At 32.6% G+C, this 27,599-nt stretch overlaps 1 protein-coding gene across 3 annotated transcripts in view; it reads right to left on the bottom strand.

The window, feature by feature from the left end:
• Dhc62B (Dynein heavy chain at 62B) overlaps positions 1-27,599 on the bottom strand; it is a 279,647-nt gene that overhangs the window by 100,801 nt on the left and 151,247 nt on the right. For all 3 annotated transcript variants that reach the window (XM_072529938.1, XM_072529940.1, XM_072529939.1), the window contains 4 exons: positions 18,984-19,293; positions 13,701-13,937; positions 9,500-9,736; positions 6,113-6,339 (listed from right to left, as the gene is read on the bottom strand). In XM_072529938.1, coding sequence (XP_072386039.1) covers positions 6,113-6,339; positions 9,500-9,736; positions 13,701-13,937; positions 18,984-19,293 — 1,011 coding nt within the window. The remainder of the gene's footprint in view (positions 1-6,112; positions 6,340-9,499; positions 9,737-13,700; positions 13,938-18,983; positions 19,294-27,599) is intronic.

Genomic DNA, 27,599 nt, shown 5'->3' with positions numbered 1-27,599 from the left:
ACACACAATTTTAAATAGGCATGGAGAATTTGTTGTACATTACATAGATGATTTATTAATTTTCTCACCGGATATAACAAGCCATCTACGACATATTCATACTGTTCTCGAAGAACTTGATCAAGCCGGATTAAAATTAAATATTCAAAAGTGTCAGTTTTTCCAAAAAGAGGTATTGTATTTAGGATTCAAATTAGACACAAAAGGGATTAGTCTTGCAGAAGATAGAATTGAAGTCATAAACAACTACCCTAGGCCAACCAATTTAAAAACTTTGCGGGGATTTTTAGGAATGGTAAACTATTTCAAAAAGCTGATACCAGACCTCACTACAAAAGAAATACCGCTAATAGCATTACTTAAGAAAAATGTCAGATGGAAATGGGGAACGGAACAAGAAATCGCTTTCAAAAATTTAAAAGGAGCGTTTTCCACAGCTGTAAGAGTGCACCACACAAGATATGAGCAACCTTTCATTCTCAGGACCGATGCTTCCATAAAAAAATTTGCAGGGGTGTTATCACAGATACAAGACGATATTATTATTAGAGGTGCCAATATGTTTTGTTTCCCGTGTAACCAAAACGTATGAGAGAAAATACAGCGTTACTGAATTAGAGTTTGCCAGTGTGTTATTTTGTGTAAACAAATTACGTTTTTACCTACTTGGGGCAAGATTCACCATTGAAACGGACCATGCAGCGTTGATACACATAATGAAAAATAGGTTGGTAAATAATAGAATTCATAGGGGCATTCTTTTACTCCAAGAATATGATTTTGAATTTAAATATATCAAAGGAACGGACAATATTTTGGCTGATGCGTTGACGAGAGATGAACAATTCCGCAAAGAGGATCACAAAACTCTCCACGTAGGCATGAACATAATGAGAGAAGAAGCAAGCTTATTTTCTTTGGCCAAAATCAGGGAAAATCAGGAAGAATTGAATGAAAGAGAAAAGCAAAGGGCTGAACAAGAAAATAACCTATATTTTAAGAGGGTCGATGGTAAAGAACTCTATGTAATCACGGAGCAAATGGCAAAAGAAGTTTTTTTAAAGTTACACTGTGACAACGGACATATTGGAAGTAGAAAGGTGTGGCTTATGTTCAGGGAGAACTACATTTGTCGACAGGACTATACAATAGCCAAAGAGGTGACTCGAAATTGTGTGACATGCCAAAAGTGTAAAAGTAGGAACTTTAAAAATGAAAACGTCACAAAAAACGTCGTAGCTCGGAAGAAACTGGATATTGTTGCTATTGATATGTTGAGCGATTTGATACCAACAACTCAAAGGAATAAACACATATTAGTTATGGTGAATCTTTTCTCAAAATATGTTAAATTGTACGCATGCAGAACCACAAAAGGAATTGAAATACTTAGGAAGATAGACAATTTTATAGAAACGGTGGGAAGACCAGACAATATTTTATTGGACAATGCGACATATTTTAGGAACGAACGTTTTAAAAGGGAATTAAGAGAGAGGGGCATCGATACAAAATTTATAAGCATCCGTCATCCACAGAGCAACCCAACCGAGCGTTTTATACAAGAAGTCACAAAATTTCTACGAATTGCCGCGGAAGAACATCATCGACATTGGGACAGAAAAGTGTTTGAGATCGAGACCTATTTGAATTGTGCTCCAAATACGGTTACCAAAGAGACGCCTTTATATATAATGAAAGGAACAATGCCTACAAGACCGTGGGAAGACACCGCCCCCAGACAATACGAAGAAGTGATCGAGTTGGTTCAAAGAAGATTGAGACGAAGTGGAGAGAAATATCTCCAAAGACAAGAGAGAACCCGAAGAAGAAGGCCGATCAAATTCCAGAAAGGAGATAAAGTCTTAGTGAAGGCACTGAGGGTGTCGAATTTACAAAATGGTATTTGTGCTAAATTGATGCCGATATTTGAAGGTCCATATAGGGTCAATACGGAAAATGGGGTAAATAGTTATGAATTAGCGCACATAGAGACAGGAAATATACAGGGTATTTTTAACATTCACGACATCTATCAATATCATGAATAGATTTTAATAACATAGTGAAATAATTTGATCCTAGAAAACTTTTGTCATTTTTAAAATTTAACAAAGAGTTTTCGGCAGATCAAATGGCGGGGATTTGTTATGATATGTAAAATCGAGAAAAATATTGGTTTGTTTAAAAATATTTCAAAGTTCAAAAACATTAAAATAATTCAGATAAGTAGGATAATATCCAACAAACATTTCGAAGAAGGAAAGTTATTAAATTCTTGGATTACCTGTACTAAACAAAATGTAAGCTTTGCATAAATTATTTCTTTGTTATACTTGAGTGACCCGCATAATTTTAAGTGAAATCCAAAGACAATTGAACGGGGTTTTCCAAAATACGTTAATGCAGTGATTAGAGACAAATAGAAGAGATTTTAGAAAGATGTTTTTGTTAGTTTTTAAGAATTATAGAAAAATAATATTTGTAAATAAGTTTTAGGAAATTTTATAATTATAGGTAAAAATTTGTTTGTTATCGAAATGAAAAAATGGGGGAATTGTGACGAGTTTTGATTGGCGGAGATTGAAAAAGGTGGGATAGGTATGTAGAAATGAAAGTTTAGCTAGATTTAGGAGAGAGAAGATATAATCAGTTGGTTTTCCAAGTCTGTAAGACGAACAGTGATTGTTCTCTGGTGGTTCCCAAGAAGTAGCAAGCAGTAGTGTTGAATGTTAGTGAGTTTTTGTGGAGTTAGTGTATCTGACAGAAGCTGAAGAAGCAAAATATTGTAAGTCATATTTTCCTACTTATATTCCAAGAGTCACTGTTCAGGCCAACGAGAGATTCAGTTTATCGTAAAGAGAAGATATTCCAAGAGTCATTTTTCACTCGGGCCAACGAGAGATTCAGTTTATCGAGAGGAGAAAGGCTATCATAATTTGAATGATTGTTGCTTTTGAAGGAGATCATTAAGGACGATATACTTGCAACAATCTGTTGTAAGATTGCTGATTACATAGGGAGCGGTTGAGAGGAGATAATACAGTCTACAAGGAACAAGGATTTGGACCACTCATCATCAGAGAGAGATATTTTTGTTTTCTGCAGTTTTTTTCTTTTATTGATAACATAATTTTTACACGTAATTTAGAAAGGATATAAATATTTTGATTAGGAGAGTTAGAAGAGTTTGGGATTTTGAGTTTTCAATTAATATTTTTTGTACCATTAATTTTGATTGTTCACGTATGGAGAACAAAATTTTGAGAATCCTTATATGAGATTTGTTTATTGAAAACTTTTGAGTGTGAATTATTTCATTATTTTTATTTCAATATATAGTGTTAGATCATATGTGTTTTTTACTATTCCGGTATTCTCTGGACCTTACCTTTCACATGTAATAGTTTAGATATTGAAGCACGAATTTAACCCTGAGATAAAAGAATTAAAAATTGTGATAGAGTCATAATCATATCATTTAAATAATTTTAATTAATCAAAAAAATTAATTAGCTAATTATTGCTTGGCGCACCAAGACTTTAAATATCACAATAATATATATTATTAAATATATATATATATATATATATATATATATATATATAATTATTAAATATATATACAAAAGGAACATTTTTATTCTCGAGAGAGGAAGAGAGAAAAAATATATCTTCTGTCCCTCTCTTACTCATTATCTTACATATGTAATGATTTCACCGATTAACTCCCGTACAAATTTCCAACGTGGACCGCGCATATAGAAGTATAACTTCAATAAGTTTCTCCGGATTTGTGCTTATAGATTAAACTTAAGGAACATGTCTTCGGTAGAACTAAGGTCAAGGCAAAATATCAGCTCCTTAGAAGACTACAGAACTAAATGTGATCTGGTTTTTCTCCATAAACTACTTGACCATACCACTGACTGTTCTGATTTAGTAAGTCTTATCAACTTTAGATGTAACACTAGAATTCTTAGAGACATGCCTTTGTTTTCTATAAAACACTATCACACTAACTATGGCAAATTCTCTCCTATTAACAGGATTCAGATCATGGGAAATGAGTTAAGACAATATCATAATCTGGTGGATATAAAATCTGTAAGATTTAAGCACTGTTTGACTGAGTATGTTAGGAATCAAAGATGAGTAATTTTATTAAGATCGTTTTATTTAATTTTTATTTGTTAAGATCATTTCATTTTATTAAGATCTTTAGGAAATTTAATTTAATTTACTTAATTTAATCATTTGTTTAACAATAATTATTTAATACTTAGTTTTAGTGTGTACTTGTATTATGGTTAAAATATTTAATTTTTGTTAAATTTTGTAAAATAAGGACATCCTGTAAATAAAAATAAATAAATAAATATATTCCACTCTTTTTTAAATCTAAAACAGACTCATTGTATCCCTACGGTCTCGTCTTTATCTCTTTTTCCATTTGATCACCCTCACCATTATCACATGAGGTTCTAATATTTATTGCTATAGAACATCAGGTCCACCAGGCTAACATGATATGCTCTGTAGTATTTTCATATACTTTGTCTCAATGTACACATACGTTTCTCCTTCTTACCAATTTATTTTAGGTAAGAGCCAAACCAACAATACTTTGGGTGTAAATACCACCCCATAGTCACGGCTAACTCGTATCTTAAGGTTAATGATACCACGGTAGATCAAGATTATTCTTCCCACGTTTTTGATTCCACTGTATTTCATTTTGTCTTCAATTATTCGTCTTCTCATCATGCATATCTATCTATTGACATAGTACGGTAGATACATCACTAAAAAGTACCTTTATCTATACTCCTATGATTTTGGTGCAATTTTCAATATAAAAAACTCATGCACTCTATACAAGAGTATGGATTGCATGGATATAAAAATCCCCTTTCCCTGAATCAGCCAATATTGCTCCTACTCTCTTATGAATTCGCTCAATGCAACCATCTTTACCTCTCAACACTACATACACTATTACATATTACCCTCTATATTATATCCATGAATTTTTAAGATCTGTCCCGCCAAGCTTGTATTTCCTTCAGGTTCGCCTATTTCATTGAGCATTGTTTGTGACACACTATGTCTCCTGAACCTTATCGCTACGATGTTTAATATCACTACTTTTAAAAACGGCGATACCCTATAATTTTCCGTCTGACCAATGAATTGTATGAAACTTTGGATTCAGGTTTTACTTAAGATTCACTTAACTCTTGGACTTAACTCTTGGATTATACAGTAAGATTAAATTTAGATTTCTTTATTGTTTTAATTTTTTACCTCATAATTTTTACCCTAATAAAAACTATCCGAATAAGAAATTCAAATAGTTATAGTATTTTTTTATTGAAACTATAAATACAATCATTTTTTTAATCAAAATGTTATGAATCTATTTTATTTTAACTTAAAAAACAACTCTTATTAGTTTGTAGGGATGGGTGAAAGTTATAGTGTCTTAATAGTATATATAGTTATGTGTATCTTCCAATGCTCCAGCATATGCGTTTAGATATCTCCTAAAATATGTGATTTGTTTTTTTACTCACAACCCGGTTAGCTTTAAAGCTAACTTAAAAAATCAGTTTGTAGTTTTTTTAGGGGCAATAAGATCATTTAAATTAATTTTTTAAATCCTTATTTTTAAAAGTGTTGAAAGGGCTTAAACTAGTCACTAATCACGAGTGTATGCAAACTTTAAAAACTAAAATATTAACCAATTTCTGTCTTACAGAAAAAAAAAACAAAATGTTCAGAAAAACAAAACCTATATTTAGTTATTCTTCAAGATTTTCCGTATCACTAATACTTTTTAAGTTATTTAAAAAAAAAGGCATTTTTTTTTACTTTTAAACCAATTTTTTTTTTAAATAAGCATCACCCAAGTAAAAGTTCAAAAGTGAAATAGGGGGTAAGAGGAACCTATATCCAAATGTGCAAGCAAAATCCACCGTGACGAGCAAAATTACGCTCCAAAACGATCATTTACTGGAGTATTAATGACTAAGTATATCTTGGTACAAATAATATTATTTTAGCTATGTTTGTTTGGCCACAATTAAAAGATATATTTAATTCTAACTACCTCTTCCAGAATGGGCATGGCTTCCGCGAGGTCCGCTTCGCATTCAAGTTTTAAAGCTTGAGCTTGAGCTGCTTGTTTGTTAGCTACTTTTTCATCTTGTTTTACTACTGCTGAAGCCTTTTCGACAGTTATACTTTCGTGTTCTATCTGACTTAGCATCTCGGATGCTGCTTTATTCATCGCCTCCAGCTGAGGTTGTAAAGCTGCTAAGGAATCTTGCATTTCACCTAAAGTTTCAAATAGTGTAAAATATTATATTAAAAGCTAAAAGATACAAACATATCTTAAAAATAGAAAGAATGTTATGTTAATTGCACTATAAAAGGATCTGAATTAGGTAGGGACTATTCATAACTTCTCATATTCATAACTTCTAAGTTATATATATATATATATATATATATATATATATATATATATATATATATATATATATATATATATATATATATATATATATATATATATATATAGGGAAAATGTCCGACTTCAGATACTGCGCGTTTTAATTTCTAATAAGAAATGTTCCTGAAGATAATATGTTTCTGTTAGATAAGTACTGTTCGGATTTGATCAAAACTGGCAACAGCGCTCCCGCGCCCTACCCCTAACCACCCTTTGGTACAGACCAAAATTTGACGATACGAAAGATTGCACAGAATTCTCTCTCTTGTACGTTCAACTCTCCGAGAAGACACATCTCTCTTAAGTTTAACTGCCGCATAGTGAATCATCCGATCACGTCAACAATAACAACTGTAAGTTATAATATTTATTATACAAGCAAGCAACGAGCAAATAAATAGTAATTATTATATTGTCTATCAACCAATTAAGGGTATACTATTTATAAATGCAATACATTTATACTGAGCAAAAGTAGTTTATTTAAATCCACGTAACAAAAGAACCACCGCTTAATGGAAATATACCAAGTCGAAGGATATTCCGAAGTTATTATACCTTATAATTACTTGTACCCAGCCGAAGTATTTATTCGGCCCACTTGGACGGTGCAGAGGAACCCAGCCCGTTCCAAGTACTAATAAATTTTAATAAAATTTATGTAGCAGCGGATTACCTGAGAACATGATATGGTACTATGTTAGTACTGTACCGGAGCTGTAACTTATATTCAGGCTTGGTACAAAATACCCACAGGCGGCAACTAAAAGTTGATTCAATCGATTGTAAGAATTCGATCAGGCAAACAATACGTAACCACCTGGTTATCTTTCCAGAGAACATGAAAAAACTCGAAACAGATCTTCAGTGCTATGCAGTCTGGCGAGCAATCGACGTCATATCGATTCCAGGTCGAGCGGTGTGAAATATGCGAACAGGTAGATGAATATAGGCAATGAGAAAATATATACGGAATGCGATACTAGAAGAGCAGACTTAAAGTTAGAAAATAAATTTTTAAGAAAACGATAGAGGATGAATGAGTTGCACGTCTATTTCAACTGAGATGTAGAAATAAATATTAGACTTACAATCTAATTTATTCGAACCTAGAACGACCTATTTCGAACACTAAAAGTCGTCTTTATTTTTAGGTTTCCAGAAAAGGTTAACTTAACCGACATAATTTTAAGGTAACCTTTTCCGGAGACGGAGACAAATATGGAAATTCGCAATTTAAAAACTATATGACCTTAAATGTTGACCAAACATTCTTCTTCTATCCTATTGACTATGGCGATGTTACCGAAGCTGTTTCATTCTTAAAAAATGTAAATTCAGTGGGTATTGATTGCATTTCCACAAAGCTAGTTAAACATATAATCGTGTACATTATTCAACCGTTAACTGATTTAATAAATAAATCTGTAGAGATGGGTATTTTTCCCACTGATTTGAAAATTGGTATTGTTTCCCCAATATTTAAAAAAGGAAACAAAACTATGTTAGAAAATTATAGACCAATTACCGTATCAACTGTCTTGTGTAAGGTTATTGAAAAATGCATTCGTAAAAGGATGTTGTCATTTCTTAGTAAATATAACATAATAAGTTCATATCAAAATGGGTTTCTTCCAGGTAAATCAACCGAGAGTGCATCAACAACATTTTTTAAAATCATTTATAGTTCATTAGATCAAAAGAAATTTGTTGGAGCCCTCTTTTTTGATTTAACTAAAGCTTTTGACTCTATAAATTTAAATGTAGCAATTTGTAAACTAAACGGACTTGGATTTCGAGGTAAGTTTTTAAAATGGTTACAATCCTATCTAGAATATCGACAGACGTATGTCAAAGTCGGTCATTATTAATCAGATTTGTATGACGTTGATCTTGGCGTTCCACAAGGATCAATACTGGTTCCTTTGTTATTTCTTTGTTATATCAATGATATGCCTAAATATATGAGTACGGAAAATATTTTTTTGTATGCTGATGACACGACTTTGGTGGCATCTGCAGAAAATGCTGAGGAATTGAGGTTAAAACTCAATACATTAGCCCAAGAGTTTACGTCTGGGTGCGAAAAAAACTCCTTAATAGTAAATTCGTGTAAAACAGTATGTATGCAATTTTATATAAAAGCTCCAATTAAGGAAAATTTCTCTGTCAAAGTCGACAATGATTTTATCACTTTATCTGACACTACAAAGTTTTTAGGACTACATCTAAACAGTAATATGAGCTGGGAGGTACATATTAATCATGTATGTTCGAAAATTAATTCTGGATAGCATGCTCTTTTGCAACTCAAATACTTATTTATAACGGAACAGATACTTAATGTTTATTACGCTATCATCTATTCACATTTGTCATATAATATTGTTCTATGGGGCAGTGCAACAAATGTCTCGAAAGTTTTTATAGCCCAAAAGCGCATAATTCGCTGGATTTTTAATTCACCATATAGACATACGTGTAGAGAGCATTTTAGAAAATATCAAATACTCACTGTTCCCTCAATTTTTATATACAGAAGTATTCTGTATACAAAAGCTAATATCAATAGATTGAAATCAAATTCAGATGTACACAATTATCGTACTTCTATGTTTGAAAAAAACCCTGATTATAGCGGCGTAAGGTTTTTTAATCAGCTCCCATTCAAATTAAAAAGTGAAGCAGATGATGATAGGGCACATAAGAATAAATTGAAGACTTATCTCATCGAGTCATCTTTTTATAGTGTCTCGGAATTTATGTCTTAGATATGTTGTATGTTGTTTCTATATTTATGTGTATGTTTATATTTTATAGGTAGTCTTTAACGTTTCCTTTTACTTTGACATGTCCTATATTATGTAAATAATCTGCAAGGATGAATAAAGTTTTATTATTATTATTATTTATTATATTGTTATTTATTAATGGGAATCAACCACTAATTTCTTGTGATTCTCGTGATAGAACAGTTCTTACCTATACTGACGGATGCATGATATAACTTTTCCAAACCACCAAGATATCTTCTTTTTGCTGTCATAATTTCTTCTTGCTTGCGATTGGTTAGTTCAGTAAACGATTTAATCAGTTCCAAATATGAAGCTGATGTTATATAAGTCTTCCTGCTTACTGCTTTATAAAATTCATCAGAGGCATTCCTTGCTTCAACATGAAAATATTTACATGCACTCACTGAAGTACTCTTAATTTCATCTAAAATTCATAACAGTATATTAATAAAACAGAATACTATTTATTAAATATAAAAGAGAAGTATATAAAGAACAAATATGACAGCCATCATCGGTAAATACAAAAGTAACGATAAATATGTGATCGGTTTTTTGATTATTTTTTATACTTGCAATATATAAATTCTCTTAGATAATATAAAAAATATTAACTTTAATCGTTACTAAATTTCTATTTTTTATTTAGTTTCAAAAGTGGTATTCTATAGGTAAAAATAAAATAAATAACATTTTATTGTAAGGATTTGTTATGAAAGACGAGAGAATCAAAACATCAGATAGTAGGCAATGTCGTACTCGGAATTCGTAACGACGAACGTGTAATAGACTGGTTCAGTGTTATTAAGAAATATAATTTGTAATCATCAATACACACTTCAAAGTACTTCATGGTATTACTCAATGTATATGGAAATATCCAGCTGATACCATTGGAAATATCGTAAGAAACCAAATTGACAGTATCGTAATTAAAGGGAGGTTTAGAAATTTAATAATATTGACGAGTAATTATCTAAAAACTCTTGTTTACAGAGATCATCCTCCACTATTATCAGTTACAAAGATGAAGTTAAAGTCTAAGTAGAACAAGAACTAAAACAGAAGCGAAAAAAAATGTACAAAACATCTTAAAGATAATCAAATTGCAATTAGTAGTAACCAAAGGTAAAATAAGTTTAAGGAAAGCGTAAAAAACGAAAAGAAACCCGAACTAAATTAGAAAATTTATGGATAATGTAGACTATGAAAAATATAAATATTAAAATTACTTCAAACTTAATCTATACATATAGTAACAAACACAATAAATGGCTGAAATAAACCATAAATGATGAATAGCTTAAAAGAATGGAATAAGGTATACAATATAAAAATAAATACGAAAACAAATATGGGTACAAACATCTAAAGCAGGCTATTAAAATTATTCAACAAGCAAATAATACAGAAAACACATAAATGAAAGTTTTTAAAAAAAAATCTAGATACTTCTAATCTACTTTAGGATATGAAATAAATAAACAGCCAAGGTCATGAAAAACTATTTACAATAATAGTTGCTATAAAAGCTGTATGGGAAACAAAACACAAGCAGTATAGGATTTTAAAAACATAAATATAATATTTTAGGAAGAAGTTAAGGTAGAATAAGAGAGCTCACATATATCAAAAGGAAAGGTGGTAAAGGTCATCCAAAGAAAAAATAAAATAAAACTCCTGTTCCTGATAAAATACATAAAGAGATCCTTAAGTTACTAGAAGAAATACATTTAACCTGCACAAAACCCAACACCATTTACCAGTCAGGTAAGTTTCCCGATTATCGAATTACTTCTATATATATACAGTGCCGGCGAAAAATCTTTTCATTGCCAAATAAATCACTAAATTCGAAGAAAAGTTGCATGCATTCTGTCTGCGCTTGTTTGGCATTTGCAGGAAGAAGGGATAACGTACTTGCGAAAGCAGCTGTCTGTAGTTTACTCACCGCTTAGTTTCTTTAGTTTATTCTGTTTTTCAGTAAAGTTAAGGGTCGTTAAATTCTAAATTGAAGTGAAAAATATCGGTCGAATTTACCATTACTTGAGAAAGGGAATTAATTACCGTAGCACGTGATATTGGTGTTTCACGAAAGGCAATTTATCAATTGAAACATTCGGCTGCGTTGCTTCCTTCGGGAATGTTCCGGAAAGAAAATCTGGTTCTGGAGCTCCTAAAAAAACACCATCTAAGACTGACACCATCATCAGGCGTAAAGTAATGTTTAACATTTGTATAACTGCCACAGAACTCAAAAATAAACATCTCGATCTCCTTCAGAACGTTTTTCTGGGAACGATTCGTCACCGGCTTCAGAAAGATCTAAAATTACCAAGTCGACGCGCTGCAAAGAAGCGCTTGCTTATAAAAGCAATGAAGAAAAAAAGATTAGATTTTTGTAAAAGATATCAGCATTGGACACCTAAACAATGGAAAAAAGTCATGTTCAGTGACGAAAGAACGTTCAGGTTAGTAAGAGGAAACCCCAAATTTGTTCGTCGTCCACACAACGCGTTAAGGTACGATCGTTCACAGTTAAAACCGTCAAACATTCTGGAAGTGTAATGGTATGAGGTGCGTTTGGTGAAAATAAAGAAAAAACAGGGTTGTATTTCTTGTCCAAGAATGTTACAATGAGGGAAAGCAACTATGTGACTGTTCTAGAACAACATTTATTGAACTAGTGAGAAATTCACGAATGTGACTTCTTTATGCACGATGGTGGCCCTGATCACAAGGCCAAGATAGTGTCAAAGTTCTTGAATGATCACAATATTAACGTATTGGAATGGCAAGGTAACTCGCCCGACCTTAATCCCAACAAGAACGCCTGGAATACGATGAAAAATAAGGTTCAAGAGTGTCCACCGAGCAACATATATCAGCTGAAGAGGAGTTGAAGAGGTTGTGGGTAATCATGGTAGAAGAATATTTCTTGAACCTTGCTCAATCCATATCCAAGAGAATTCAACTTTGACTACAATGGTGATCTTAATTTATAAAATTAAAATAACAATTATCCTGATTTATGTCGGCACTGTATATATATATATATATATATATATATATATATATATATATATATATATATATATATATATATATATATATATATATATATAAACAACACTGTTTATTAGGGTTGCAGTCAGAAAATTGGCCGGGATTTTAATGAAACACTCTTATGACTTTTTGTCTAGCTTTCGGAATGGTTTTATTCCTTTTTCAAGACACTGTAATAAGAAAAAAAAGTGTAAATATTTATAAAATATCACAAATCTTCAGTGCAACTTACTAGTCGTTGAGATTATTTGTAAAAGCATAGACACTCAACATTAATAACACACACATAAAATATAAAATAGTGGACAAAATACATTTTAAAATTCTTTAAAATTTAGGTACAGATGGTAAAAATTTTGTTTGTCATCTTTTACTGGTGTGTTTTAACTCTGGCACATAGAGAACAAAAAGAAAAAAAAAAGAAAAAAGAACATATATATATATAATATATATATATATATATATATATATATATATATATATATATATATATATATATAAGTAAAATGTAATGGCATGTCTCGCAAAACAGAAAACCAAAATAGGTATATCGATAAAAGGCAACCGTGTATAGGTATTTCTGACTATTGGTCATCTTCAGTACGGTGCAGCCAAGTTAGAAAAGGAGCATGTTAACTTTGGGAAAGGGTCACTACAGGAGCAATGTACCGATAAGAATTGACGGCATTGTTTCTAAAGTTGTTACATATTATAGTATTGCTTTATTGTGATTGATGCTGGGTCAAATGAGTTTTGACTGTTTAATGCACCTAATGATGTAATCCGCAAGCGTGGACAACCAAGTTTGTGCACAACTACAAGATTTCAAGTACTAATTACTTTTGACGATAATTTTGAAGGATTAACAATACAATAAGTTTATTAGTTCTCTTTACAGTTACCTGAAGTTAATAATTACCTACTATTAAGGTTAAACATTGGTATAAAAAAGTTATTTCCTTAAATTTTACTTAGTGTCGATGTCTTCAACCATTTTTTGTATGTCAAATATATTGTCTGAGCAGATATACATACAAGTGTTGCCATTTACCCCACTTAGTGGGATACTAGCAACAGACATATTTATTTATCTTTTTTTGTATTATGAATAAGTTAATTTTGTTTTCCAATAGGTATGTTAACTTTTAAGGAGGTACCATACCAAACTTTTAAGCTTTTAAGAGTTTAAACAGAGTATCTGTGGTAATCAAGAAGACAAAAACTGTTGCTATACACTCCATTTTACGGTATACATGTGAAAACAGCCATAATATTTTTAATACACAATAAAAAATATTTTTAATATTTTAAGAGTTTGCTACCTGAAAGATTAATCTCTTCCATCCAAACATGAGCCACTTCTTCCAGCGCTTGTTCAGGCCAGTCTCGAAACCAGTCAATAGTACAGCAATTTATCAGAGATGGAAACAGACGAAGCCTATTACGGAAAGCCGATCCAACTGGACTTAAACACATTACCACATGTAGTTTCTCTTTACAGCGTTTTGTAAAGAAAAAGAAAACTTCAAGAGGACTGATTTCTAGGTTTCTATTTCCTCCTGATAAAAAAAAATACAATAAAATTATCTCACAACAATATGACTTTTAAATATTATTTTACATATTTAAATAATTAAATATTTTATATTATTTTATCTAATGCTATTATTTGTATACGACTTTTCAGAACTTTTATACATATGATGGACAGAAAGACCTACGTATGAATGCAATAATACTAGCATGACAAGGTCTGCGGAAACATTAAATAAAGTAGTTTATAAAGTGTCATATGCTTGACATTTTCGTAATTCTGTGACATGACACTTGGACGTTGAAAGATGTCATGGGACGTTACTCACTTCATTACTTACGGAGTTACGTTATGTAGGTTACCGCACACATGTTTTTAATTAGTAAACAAATAAAGAAACATAAAATACATTCAACACCATTTTCATTACATTACACATACATATACAATAGCAATCCTATCTAATTTACACTTACATATACATTTTAAAAAATTACTGAGACTACAATCCATTCAGTTCACACCGTATTTGGCATTGAAATTTACGATACATCCAAGAATTTTGACCGGTGGTTACAGCGCCTTCAGAGTGCATTTAATGTATTTGCAGTACCAGAAGACAAGAAAGCCGCATACCTTCTACACTACATGGTCCTGATGCATATGATATTCTTTGTGATAAGATTTCGCCGGAAAACCCAGACGAGAAATCATATGATGAACTGGTTAATATAATGAAACTACATTACAACCCCGAACCGTTGGGAATAGTGGAAAATTTCAGATTTTCACAAAGAAAACAACATTAAGGGGAAAGGGCCAATGAACATATTACAGCTTCACCTAGATTAGCTACAACTTGCAAATGTGGTGATTATTTAAACAAAGCCCTGAGGAATCAATATTCGTATTTGGTCTTCGAAACCAAAATATTCAGAGCACACCCCTAGAATACAAGGATCTTAAGGAGAAAGCATTAGAAGTTGCCGTTAGTATAGAGACATCAACCCGAGATGCAGCTCGATTACAGAAGTCAAATCGAAGTGCTAATATAAATAAAGAATCAATAGTAAACAAGGACACAACAACCTCCAAATGTGAAAAGAAATGATATTCATCATAACCAAACTAAAAATATATTTTGTTTTAGATGCGGATCTTCACAACATAAATATTGCGAACAAATCTAATAAAACACATTTAGTCTGTAAAAAATGTAAACGAGGAGGCCATATGAGCAAAGTGGGCATGAAAAGTAAAAGTTCGAATCAGGTAGATTAAGTGGAAGACATTTTCAACAGTCATTCATATCATTCATACTACAGGAAAAAATTTACAATTTCAGTTGAAGTCAACAAGGTAAGCGTATCCTTTGAAATAAATTTAGGTGCAGCTGTTACATTATTAAATTTCAATGATTTCAAAATATATTTTCCTAATTTAAAATTACAAAAAACCGATTTGAAGTTTGTTACATACTATATAGACTGTTGCAAAAAGTCATTAGATGTGGTGCGTTTTACACAGGTCAATGTTAAGTACAAGGGTGATACAAAATTTTTAAACATTTACATAGTAAACTGAGATAGACCACCATTAATGGGCCGTAAATGGATACGCCAGTTAGATATACTGTTAGATAACATTTCAGAAGTATCTGAAGTTACAAATAACAAACTTACAAATTTACTTACAAAATATTCATAAGCTTTCCATGAAAGTATGGGAAAATTCAAGGCTTACAAGCTACATTAAAAGTTAAACCAAACACTTTACCTTTTGTTTATAATAGCTAGAAAAATACCATATGCGTTATTACCAAAAGTCGAACAAGACCTTACGAAGCTAGAAAAGGAAGGTATTTTAGAAAAAGTTAATAGTTCTGAATATACTACACCTATAGTACCAGTGATTGAAAGTAATGGTCAAGTACGGATTTGTGGAGAGTTAAATACACTTAACAAGCATTTAGTGGTAGACGAATACCCATTGCCTACAATTAAAGCTCTATTTTCTACCATGGCTGGTGAAGATAAATTTACAAAGCTTGACTAACAAGAAGCATACCTAGAAATGGAAGTACGCTCAGAAGAAATACTTAACACTTAGTACACCCAGAGGATTGTATAGACGTAGAGGATTAATGTATGAGATTTTCAGTGGACCTGCAATATGGCAGAGGGAAATTGAAAACATTTTAAAAGATATCCCAGGAGTGACAGTTTTCCTTGATGACATAAAAATGACAGCACCCGACGATGAGTTACATTATCAAAGACTAGAATTAGTTCTTAACAGACTTGCAAAATATAATATTAGAGTCACTAATGACCAATGTCAATTTTTAGCAAACCAGATTAAATACTGTAGATATAAAATTGACAAAAATGGTATACATAAAACCAAAAAAGATGGAAGCTATACAGAAAGCAAAAGCACCTACAAACGAGACAGAAAGAACATTAGTAACACTCAAATTATTACGGAAGGTTCTTACAAAATTTGAGCCATACTTTATATTCAATTTACAATCTTCTTAAAGATAGAGTACCTACCTTTCAAATGGGACACAAAATGTCAAGAAGCGTTTACAGCAGTAAAAAGAGAAATGATCTCTGATAAAATTTTGGCACATTTTGACCCAAGTTTACCTTTAATACTTGCAACTGATGCTAGTCCATATGCAGTCAGAGTAGTATTATCTCACATATATCCGAATGGATCTGAGAGACCAATTAAATTTGCTTCACAAACTTTTGGTATTAACAAATTTTACTATTATCTATATGGTAGAGAGTTTACACTCTACGTGGATAATCAACCTTTAGTTCAAATATTCTCTCCATCTAAAAATTAACCTACACTAACTACAACTAAAATGCAACATTATGCACTGTGTCTTTAAAGTTTTAATTACACAATTAAGTATATAAATACAAAAGTCCATGAAAATGTTTTGTAATGTCAAGATTACCTCCTGATACTACTAGTACTTTTGAATTCGATTACGACGTGGGAGATCAGTTTGAGATCAGTCAAATAGAAACTTGACTTACTACCTGCTTCTTTTAAAGGGTTAAGTTTTGAAATTACAAAAGACCCCACACTAAAAAATCTTTACAATGCTCTAGGAACTGGAAAACTGATCGATACTAGGGACAGATTCAATGTCCCATAGATAAAGTTTTCTTTACGAGATAATTGTATTTTTCGGCAACAAATGGCAGTAATCCCAACTAACCTACGTAAAAAAGTTTTAAATGAATTACATACTGCTCATTTTGGCATAGTCAAGTTAAAGATGCTTACAAGAGGATACTGCTGGTGGCCAGGAATTTCTAAAGATATAAAAGATATATGCAAAAATTGTACAGACTGCAACAAAATCAACAATAATCCAGAAAAAACAGTAGTACACCCATGGGACACACCTAGAACTCCTTTTGAAAGAGTTCACGTAGATTTTGCAGGACCTTTCATGAATTCATGCTATTTTATTCTAGTGGATGCATATACTAGATGGCAAAAAATACATATGGTTAAAAATTTGACAAGCAAAACTACCATAAACTTACTAAGAAAAAGTTGTTGTACATTTGGAATTCCAAATTGTTTATTTTCAGATAATGCACAAACGTTTACTAGTTACGAATTTAAACAATTTATACAATTTATACAGCAAAATGGAATATTTCACAAATTTAGTACACCATATCATCCAGCTACAAATCGAATGGCAGAGAGGTACTTCAAACAAGCGCTACATGCACAAAAAGGAGATAATAATGAAAGGGGGCTACAGCTCAACAAATTCTTACTAAATTACAGAAGAAACCCACATAGTACAACTGGTGTCAGTCATTCCCATGTTTGGAAGAGAGATCAGAACTCGTATTAGATTTATTGAAACCGTTTTACAAAACTCCTGTACAAAATTAAAACCATCTCAAGGTAAGAAACTTAGAGGTGAGAGAAACAGTAGAGACTCGTGATTACATACACGCTGATAAATGGGAACTTGGTAGAGTCAAACGTAAACTAGGGAAATTACACTACCTTATACATTTAGACGATACAAGAATATGGAAGAGACATATAGATCAAATCAGATCTCTTCTTGAAAATAAACCTGTATACATTAATATACAATCAACACATTTTGAAATGGTTAATGATCCAACTGTTACAAATACTTTTGCGTCAAATAAAGCAGCACCATGTTCTAGTTCAGTTCAAGATACAGATGTACATGATTCAAATAATACTTCAACTTGCTTATCACAAATACTACATATTACAAATACTGCAGCTAGCTCTGATAACGCCCCCGTACTACGAAGGTCCCAACGGATGATAAAAAAGCCTATAAGGCCGAACTTGTTTTGTCAATTGTCAAACATAATACTGAAGTATTATGTTTTTGTTTTTAATTTATTAACCTTACAAGTTTAGCATTTAACATAAAATACATTCAACGTCATTTTCATTACATTACACGTACATATACAACATAAAGTAAGAGACAGAACCATGAGATTCAACAAGTAGTGGAAATCGGTTACTCACATATTTGGAAAAGACCATCACCGTAATTTTTTATGGAAAATCACTCTATTATCACCCCACATTTTTAAAACTTACCATAAATAACAGATATACGCTGATCTAGATAGTTATACATAAAATTTATAGGCCCGCCTAGGGACTCACAATATTTCTAGGAGCGTATACATTATACATTGAATACCTTATTTAAAACTTATTTTGCCTTATGTGCGGTAAAAAACGACATAAGTCTAGTTCGTTGATCTCGTGATCTATGCGCAAAAGTATTCAATTATTCTGTAGAACATTATTGTTTAGGGTCAAGCGTTTGATGTTTACAGATTTACGCAAAAACTGATTGTACAAAGGAGAATCGAATTCTCACGTAACATCAACAAGATCAGAGGATGTAGGGAAATAAAAAAATATGTATTTCTCTCAAATGACAATGAAATTAAGTAGTTCTGTATCTAATATATTTCGAATTAAAATATTATACATTATATTTTAGATAAGAATTATTTACCTTGTGCAGCTAATTTGACCATATCTAAAATCTCTTGTTTCTCATCAATTTGATATATATTAGGCACTTCACCAGAATTAAGAAGACAATCAACATCTTCAAGAAAGCTTTCGTCTTTTATTTGACCTTCACCAATTAGGAATATAGTGTCCTTTCCTCTACCGCCTGATTCCTTACAAACCTTTTTAATGTCGTCTCTCCAATCCGTAAGTGAATAATTGTTTGTAATTTCAGCTTGGAAGAGCTTCATTCCGTATATCTCACCTGCGAGACGAGTTAGAGATTGTCTACCAGAACCACTTATACCAACCTAGTGTTAAAGATTTAAAATATTTAAAAAGATTTAAATAAAAAAACTATTGTAGAATGTCTTGTCGCTAACAGCAGTTTGTCTATAACTATACATTTTATAATTTTCTAAGTAAAAGAAAATCCTTTTACACAAAGATTATAGAGCTTGTTGAAAGACGCTATGGATGTCGTAGGAGGTTACTTTACTGTATAAGTAATTAGGTAGTTTTGACAAAAATTCGGCTTTAAACTTCTATGCAGAATTTATATATGATCTTACCATAAAGTAAGTAAGGCACATTACACACATATGCCACTGAAATGTTGCTATTGATATTGTTCGTGCTAGTTACATGCTACTCGAAAATCAACCTATGTTAAAAACAGGTTTACTGTTATAGTTGCAATAAATATTTAAGTTTAGTTTTTAATATATAATTATATATATATATATATATATATATATATATATATATATATATATATATATATATATATATATATATATATATATATATATATATATATATATATATATATATATTATAGTGTGTTCAACGAAAATTTGACTCCGAAAAATTGAGAAACCAGGAGTTAATTCAATATTTAAAAAAAGGCGTCAATAGGGGGACGAATTTTTATAAAAATTTATGCCCTTAAATGTAACCCCCTACTGTCCCGCATCAACCTCCAGTTTTCTTGAAATAGCAAGTGTGATCGAATGGCACATCATTTGAAAGGTATTTTTTTTCTCTACACATTACTTTTTTTTTAATTTACAAAATATCTTTAAAGATAATTTTGGATTTAATTAATTTATTGGTTGAACATCAGTAATAGCAAAAAACATAAAATTTCATCAAATTCACGAATTAAATGTTACAAATGACGTCCTGTGACATTTATACAATAATACAGTCAGTCTATTTTCAAAGCCTCTTCATACGTTTTCAAAGACCTTCGGTGTCAATAATCGGCATTCTGTCACATTATTTTGTCGCAATTCGGCAAGATCTGCAGGCTTAGTGGCGAATATTTTTGATTTTATTTTAGGTATGCCCACAAAAAAAAATCCAAAGGCGAAAAGTTCAGTGATCTGACTGGCCATTTTATCGGACCCCTTCTGCCAATCCAATGCACTGGAAAACGTTTATTCATAAATTGTCTTACTCGTATATCATAATGTGAGGGTGCCTCGTCCTGTTCGAAAGTTAGTTCATTCTCTAAAAGATTATTATCAGATTCCAATGTGTCAGTGATCAGCAGATCACGTCTTTTAATAAATTTAAATGGGTTGTTCCATTGAGATTTCAAGTTTCATTGAAAGTTCAAAGAAAGTTCAAGAAGTAATGGTCCAATAACGTGATTTCCTAAATTGCCAACACATACATTTAATTTCTGAAGTATTTATGTATGTGTCCATGAATAAATAAGGACAACTGTTACTCCAATAACGACAATTATATCTATTAACTTCACCATTTAACATAAAAGTACACTCGTCGAAAAAACACGTATTATAGAATCGATGTTGGTTGTTATTTATAATTTTACTAAATTCTTCACAAAATTAAAGCTGACGATAAGGATCGTCTTCCTTTTATTATTGATGAAGTAATCATATTTTGTAAGGGTCAAATTTATGAGATTTTATAATTCGATAAACACTAGATGCTGATACATCAGATGCATGAGAAAGTTGTCTGATATACTGTCGATTATCCATTCGTAAATGATCCAAAACCACCACTTAAATTGCTTTATTTCGGACTCGACGGTCTACTTCGTGCTTTGTGTTGTTAACATCACCTGTAGCTTTAAACTTATTAGTTAAATGTTTAACGTATTGATGACTTACGTTTTTTTTAAGTGGTTCGTATTAAAGATCCTTGTAAAAAGTGATATTTTTACAAAAAGAAAAAAAAATATCTTCAACACAGTGGTGTGTTGATGTCGATTTGCAGGTTGATTGAATTATTTTGCTTGTCAATTTGGCGAAATTTTTTGTTTTTATTGTTATTACTGATATTTAACCAATAAATTAGTTAAATACAAATATTAAAATCCGTATACTTAAAAAAACATTATTTTCCGCATCCAATAAAGCAATTTTCTTCAATTTTTTAATCCGAAATAACCGAAATAGAGCCATCTAAAAAACACATCACGACGTACTAGAGTTGCTTTAGTTTTGTTAAAAATAAATAAATTTATTTATACCTAAGTCGTCAGAGACGAAAATGCCACTGAACCTCTAAAAATCTTATGAACAAACTAATTTTTTCTGAGATGGTTAATTTTGGGACCCCAAGAAATGTGCAAAAAGTTTAAAGGTGAAGAGTGCAGCATTCTTATGCAAGTTTTGCATTTTCTGCAATTTAACTGAGTTTCTATAAAAGTTTTAAATAAATAAAAGTTGTCCGATTTTTGCGACTTTTTACTATTCTCATGAGATCATTAAAAGTCATCACTTGTTCATTAACTGATCACTACGGAATTTTTATTAATAACACCCAATTTTTAAAACCTATGGCATACAATTGCGGTTTTGATTTTTTGCAACAAATGTGAGGCATTTTAAATATGTCTAAAAAACGGCGAATTTAAACTTTTTTTTAGAATTTTTTTTCTCTTCGTCCTGTGGTATATCTGGTGTGTCTTCAGATCCAACATTTTTTACTGCTTTTCAGGGTTTTTCGTCTTTACCTAGTGGTGGTTTTGCTTTTGATGACTTTATTTTTGGTAGTAGATTTCTACCTAATGGTTGTTCTTTTTTTGGAATTTCCTTGTTTTCATCATTAACTAGTGTTGTAATTAGATTTTTACCTTCCTTTGTTTTTTTTTCTACCAGTCTCATATGTATTTCTTTACTTCTGGTATTGCATTTAACTGTATTATTTTGAACTTCACTAGCCTTTTTCTTAACAATTATTTTGTTGATTTTTGATATTTCTATTTTATTAAGTGTTAAGTATTGCAAAAGTTGTCTATTTGTTGATATGTTTTCCTGCTTATATTATAGTGTTCTATCACGTTTTATTTAGGATTTAAAGGTAAATCTTTGTCTATTATCTCAGTACGTTCTGTCAGCTTTCGTTCGTATTCGATACTTGTCTATTTAGTTGGTCTACAAGTTTTCTTTTTTCTGTCTTAATGTGAATTCGTATTTATGTTCAAATGTTAAATTTATTTTTAGTTTAGGGGCCTACGTATTTATTATATCGAATATTTATCTTCTCACCCAAGAGAGCAGCGCCAACACAAACAAAAATCAAAGTCGAAGTATTAAATACGGAATTCACGGAATACTTTTACAGGAAAAGAATATTAGAGAAAATCGCTGGGAATGAAATATTAGAAAACGATAACATCGAGGAAAGCTGAGAAAAACTCAAAAATAACATAATTAACGCAGCAACAGAATCACTTGGAGAGAGCAAAGTAACGAACACTAACATATCAAAAAAGAAAACACCATGGTTTAGAGAGGAAGTAAAGACAGAATGTGAAGAAAAAAAGAACGCCTTTTTTCAATACAGAACACAAAAAACATAACAGGCATACAACTACTATAAACGAATCAGAAATGAAACGAATACTTTAGTTAGACAAATAAAAAAGGAACACTGGTAGAGTTTCTCAAAACAGATGGAACACGACTTCTACGGAACACAAAAAAAAAATATGGAGAATAATTAGAGGACAAAGAAAAGAGATGAACAAACTAACAAAAACGAAACACATTCAATCCCTATTTGCTAAAGGTGACGATAATGAATGAAAAAAAGGTAAAGGAAGTATTAAGGAAATTAAAAAACAGAAAATTACCGGAAGAGGACACAATACCGAACATACTACTAAAGTACGGAAGACCAGATCTTACCAAATAACTATTAAGACTAATTAAAAAAAAAATAGAACAAAACAGAATTCCTTAAGAATATAGATCAAGCATCCTAATACCTCTCTTAAAAACCGGAGACAAATCGGTCCCGGAAAATTACAGAGGAATTAATTTATTAAGCACAACACCAAAATTAACAACCAAAGTGATAACAAATAAACTGAATAAAATTATAACACTCGCACAAGAATAATAAGGTTTTAGGTCGGGAAGATCATGCACCGACGCTATATCTAAAATGAGGCAAGTGCAAGAGAAATCATTAGAATACAACAAATTAAAAGGTTGTATTCTAATGTTACAACAAAACAATCGGAAATATCTACAAAAACAACACAATAAAAGTAAAAGTAGAAGAAAAACTAACCGACCCTATTGAAGCTGGCAATGGGATACGACAAGGAGATTCCCTGAGTCTTCTATTGTTCAACCTAATTATGGATGAAATAATAAAAAAAGTAAGAAGTAAAAAAGGATACCAAATGGAAGAAAAACAACTTGAAATATTCTGCTATGCCGACGACGTAATACTACTCTATCAAAGTGAAGATGATTTACAACGTGAGCTACAACGATTTAATATAACCGACAAAAAATTTAACATGTTAATTTCCCCAAAAAAGACAAAATGCATGGTTACAACAGCAAGTTTACTAAGATGTAAATTGGAGCTGGAAGGTCAGATAATAGAACAAGTGATGGAGTTTAAATATCTAGGCATCACATCATCTAGCTACGAAAAGCTCGATACTGAAGTCGAAGATCAAGTGAATAGAGCAAACAGAGCCGTAGGCTGCCTAAATAAAACAACATGGAGAAATATAAATATCGAAAAAAAAAACGAAAGGAAGAATTTACAAAATAGCCCAATCAGACCAATAATTATATACGCGGCAGAAACAAGACCTAACACAGAGAGGACAACAAGGATGTTAGAAACAGCAGAGATAAAAACACTTGGAAAAATTAATAATGGTAAGACACTATGGGACGTAGCTAGAAGCACAGATATATGACGAGGTGCAAGGTGGAGAACATCAAGAACTGGGTAAGAAATAGCAGAGTAGAATAGGATGATCATATAAGTCGAATAACAACAAATAGAGTAGTAAAGACGGCAAAAGACGGTTCCCAAATAAAAAGACGATCAGTGGGAAGACCACAAAACGGAACGGAACGACAACTTACTGAAGGCACATTGAAAAACAGACAGATTCATGTCTATATAAAAAGAAGAAGAAGAATATATATCTCTTTTGAAATGTTACTTCAACATTGGACAATAAAACAGAGACAAGAACAACTAGCATAATAATTGGATAAAGGAAATATTATATTAGGCAGGATCAAACATATAGAGGGAAAAAACCAAAATATAAGTGAATAATAAATATTATCGAACATTTGAAATAATCGAAATATATAATTTTTTAACATCAAACGGTAATATTAAAATTTTCTACTACTTCTACTGCGCCATAATTGCAATAGACAGTCTATTATGTAGATCAGACTAGCTTACGTCCAATAGCATACAACACTTTTTTAAATAATTTTTTTGCCAGTCCCGTCCTGTGCCAGACGTTTCCACGTTAGTTCTGTAACACTTTTGATGTCATAATTTTTTTACGTTAGTATTTTTTTCTGTTTTTTATTTCTGGAAGAGGATCTGTACCTGTATCTGTAGAGTAGGGAGGGCGAGTTCAGTTTCACTGCACTTAGGCCACAATTGACCCATTGTCCTTCTTCCAAGGGGCTGTCACCCTTAGCTTATTGTCCATCCTGTCATTTCTAGGAAGGTGGACAAGTCACCAGGAGACATCTCTCTTATGTAAGAAGGTGTGGGCCAGGACTCGCCGAACGCATACTCTCATATTAACGATAACTCCGATCATTCACATGACATTCACAGGACATGATCTACAGTTTCGTCTTCTCGTTCACACTTTCTACATAGAGGTGTGTCTGCTAGCCCAAGTGTATGGAGGTGTTTGCTTAATTAACAATAACCAGTTAAAAAACCAACTGCCAAACGTAGGTTTTTCCTGGTCATTTCCAATTACTTCTTTAATGTTGACTCTTCAAGGTTACTTAGTGTTACCCTGATAAGTTTACATCCTTTCCATTCTTCCCATCCTTTTAAGGTTTGCGTATGGGAGTGACATTTGACAATTTCCGCGATTGTTGTAGCTGACCAACCAAAAAGATCCCCAGGTCCTAAGAGTCTTAGGCCTGCCACCTTCCTAGATAATTGGTCAGCAATGCGGTTGCCTTTATTCCTATTGTGTCCTTTAACCCACCGCAGGATGACGGTATTACCATCCGAAGCTTGAGTTAGTAACTCGTGACACTCCATTACTAAACCTGATGTTACACGTGGTGTATTCAAGGTTAGTAGCGCTTGTCTGCTATCTGTGCAGATCATTATAGTTTTCCCTGCTATACCTTTTTGGGTTATCTCTTTTGCGGCTATGGAGATACCAGTCAGTTCTGTCGGAACTACGCTGGCATTTTTACCCATACTCCACTTTATTCTTAGGTTCAGTAATCTGGAGTATATCCCGCATCCTAAGCATTCTTTCATTTTGGAGCCATCGGTGTATATGCAATAGGCATTTGTCACGTTTGTCTCCATATACTGTCTTGTTTTAATTTTGTAGGGTTTGTTAAAGACAAACTTTGGTTCAATTGAGTCGCAGCCTGCCTGTAGCAGTGGTAGCGCATCCAGCTCTTCCCGTCAGAAACGAGTTCTTAATTTTCCCATTCCTACATCAAGGTTTGCACCAGCTGAGCGCAGTCGCATCATTGTCACTAGCGCCACCTCTTTGACATATATATCTAGAGGCGTGATGCCAATGATCAACTCCATTGCAGCAGTTGGTGTTGTTTTCATGGCACCTGTTATATTTATGCAAGCTATCCGCTGAATATGGTTTAGTTTGTTAATCGCTGTTGCCTGTAGCACTTTTGGTAACCAAGCAATAGCTTCGTAAGTTAGCATTGGCCTAATGACAGCGGTGTAGACCCAGGCGATCACCCTGGGGTGAGGCCCCAGCTGCGTCCGACCGTTCGTTGACACTGCTCATAGGCAATATATGCTCTTTTATCTCTACCATCTAAGTGTAAGTTCCATGTTAACTTCCTGTCAAGGGTAATACCAAGGCACTTCACCTCGTCAGAAAAATTTAAACTAGTTTAGAATCCTTGGGGATATTAAGCCCGTGATTCTTCTTTTCCTGGTAAAGAGGACCATCTCTGTTTTCTTAGGATTTATAGATAGTGAGTGTTCCTTATTAGTCGTAGAGCAACTTGTGATCTCTCACATAGTGTATTCCCAAACTTACCGCTTTGCAGGACAGCAATATCGTCTGTATAGGCTATTGTGTAGAAACCGTTGCTGCTGAGTTGGTCAACCAGGTCATCTAGAACTATGTTCCAGAGTAGTGGTGATAGCACCCCTCCCTGTAGACACCCCCTCGTAACCATGCCTCTAACAGAAACGTCTACATTTATGCTTATTGCTCTATTAGAGAGCATACTGAATATCCATTCGCTTATGGCCAGGGGAACATTCCTGACGTTGAGCTGTTGGGTGATAGTTGGGAATGTAGTTTTATCAAACGCTCCCTCAATGTCTATGAATATACCTAGGGTGGATTCTTTATTCTCCAGCGATCTTTCAATTCTTCCCACTACATGATGCAGTGCAGAATCGGTAGATCTACCCGAAGTATATGCATGTTGATTTGGGTGAAGTTGGTTATGGACCAGAACTTCATCTCTTATGTACCTCTTGCATAGCCTTTCCATCGTTTTCAACAGAAAGGATGTTAGGCTAATTAGTCGGAAAGCCTTTGGTAGGATGTAGTCCATCCTACCTGGTTTTGGTATAAAGACCACACATACCTCTCTCCACTTCCTAGGGATATATATCAGAACCAAAGAGGCTCTGAATATTTCCACGAGGTGCGGCAGAAGGATATCCAGTCCCCACCGTAGTAGGGCTGGATATATGCCGTCAGGCCCTGGTGGTTTGAAAGGGGTGAAACACAATATGGCCCATTTTACCCCTTTTCCTCATTAATCATTGTTCTGGCGAGATGCAAGTCGTTTATTTAGGGTATGATTGCCTCTTCCATCCGGTTTGGTGCTGCTGAGACACTAGAACCGAGAAAGTGTGTTTTCATCAGGACCTCAGCACTTTTTCGAAGGTTGAAAGTTTTGTTCCCATCTTCCTTCGTTAGTATGCCGGCATGCCGATGTGATTTCTTTGAGAGCGCTTTTTGTAGCCTGGAAGCCTGCGGGAAATCTTCGATTTCCTCACAGAAGCTTCTCCTAGCAGCTCTTTGTCTTTGTCTGCAGACTTTTTTAAACTCTCTGAGATTTGATTGATAAGAATCCCAATCCTCTTTGAGTTTGGT

The sequence above is a fragment of the Diabrotica undecimpunctata genome, chromosome 4 (assembly GCF_040954645.1).
Source record: "Diabrotica undecimpunctata isolate CICGRU chromosome 4, icDiaUnde3, whole genome shotgun sequence".
Lineage (NCBI taxonomy): Eukaryota > Metazoa > Arthropoda > Insecta > Coleoptera > Chrysomelidae > Diabrotica > Diabrotica undecimpunctata.
Note: the sequence above shows the minus strand (reverse complement) of the source record. Positions and strands in the feature narration are given on the sequence as shown.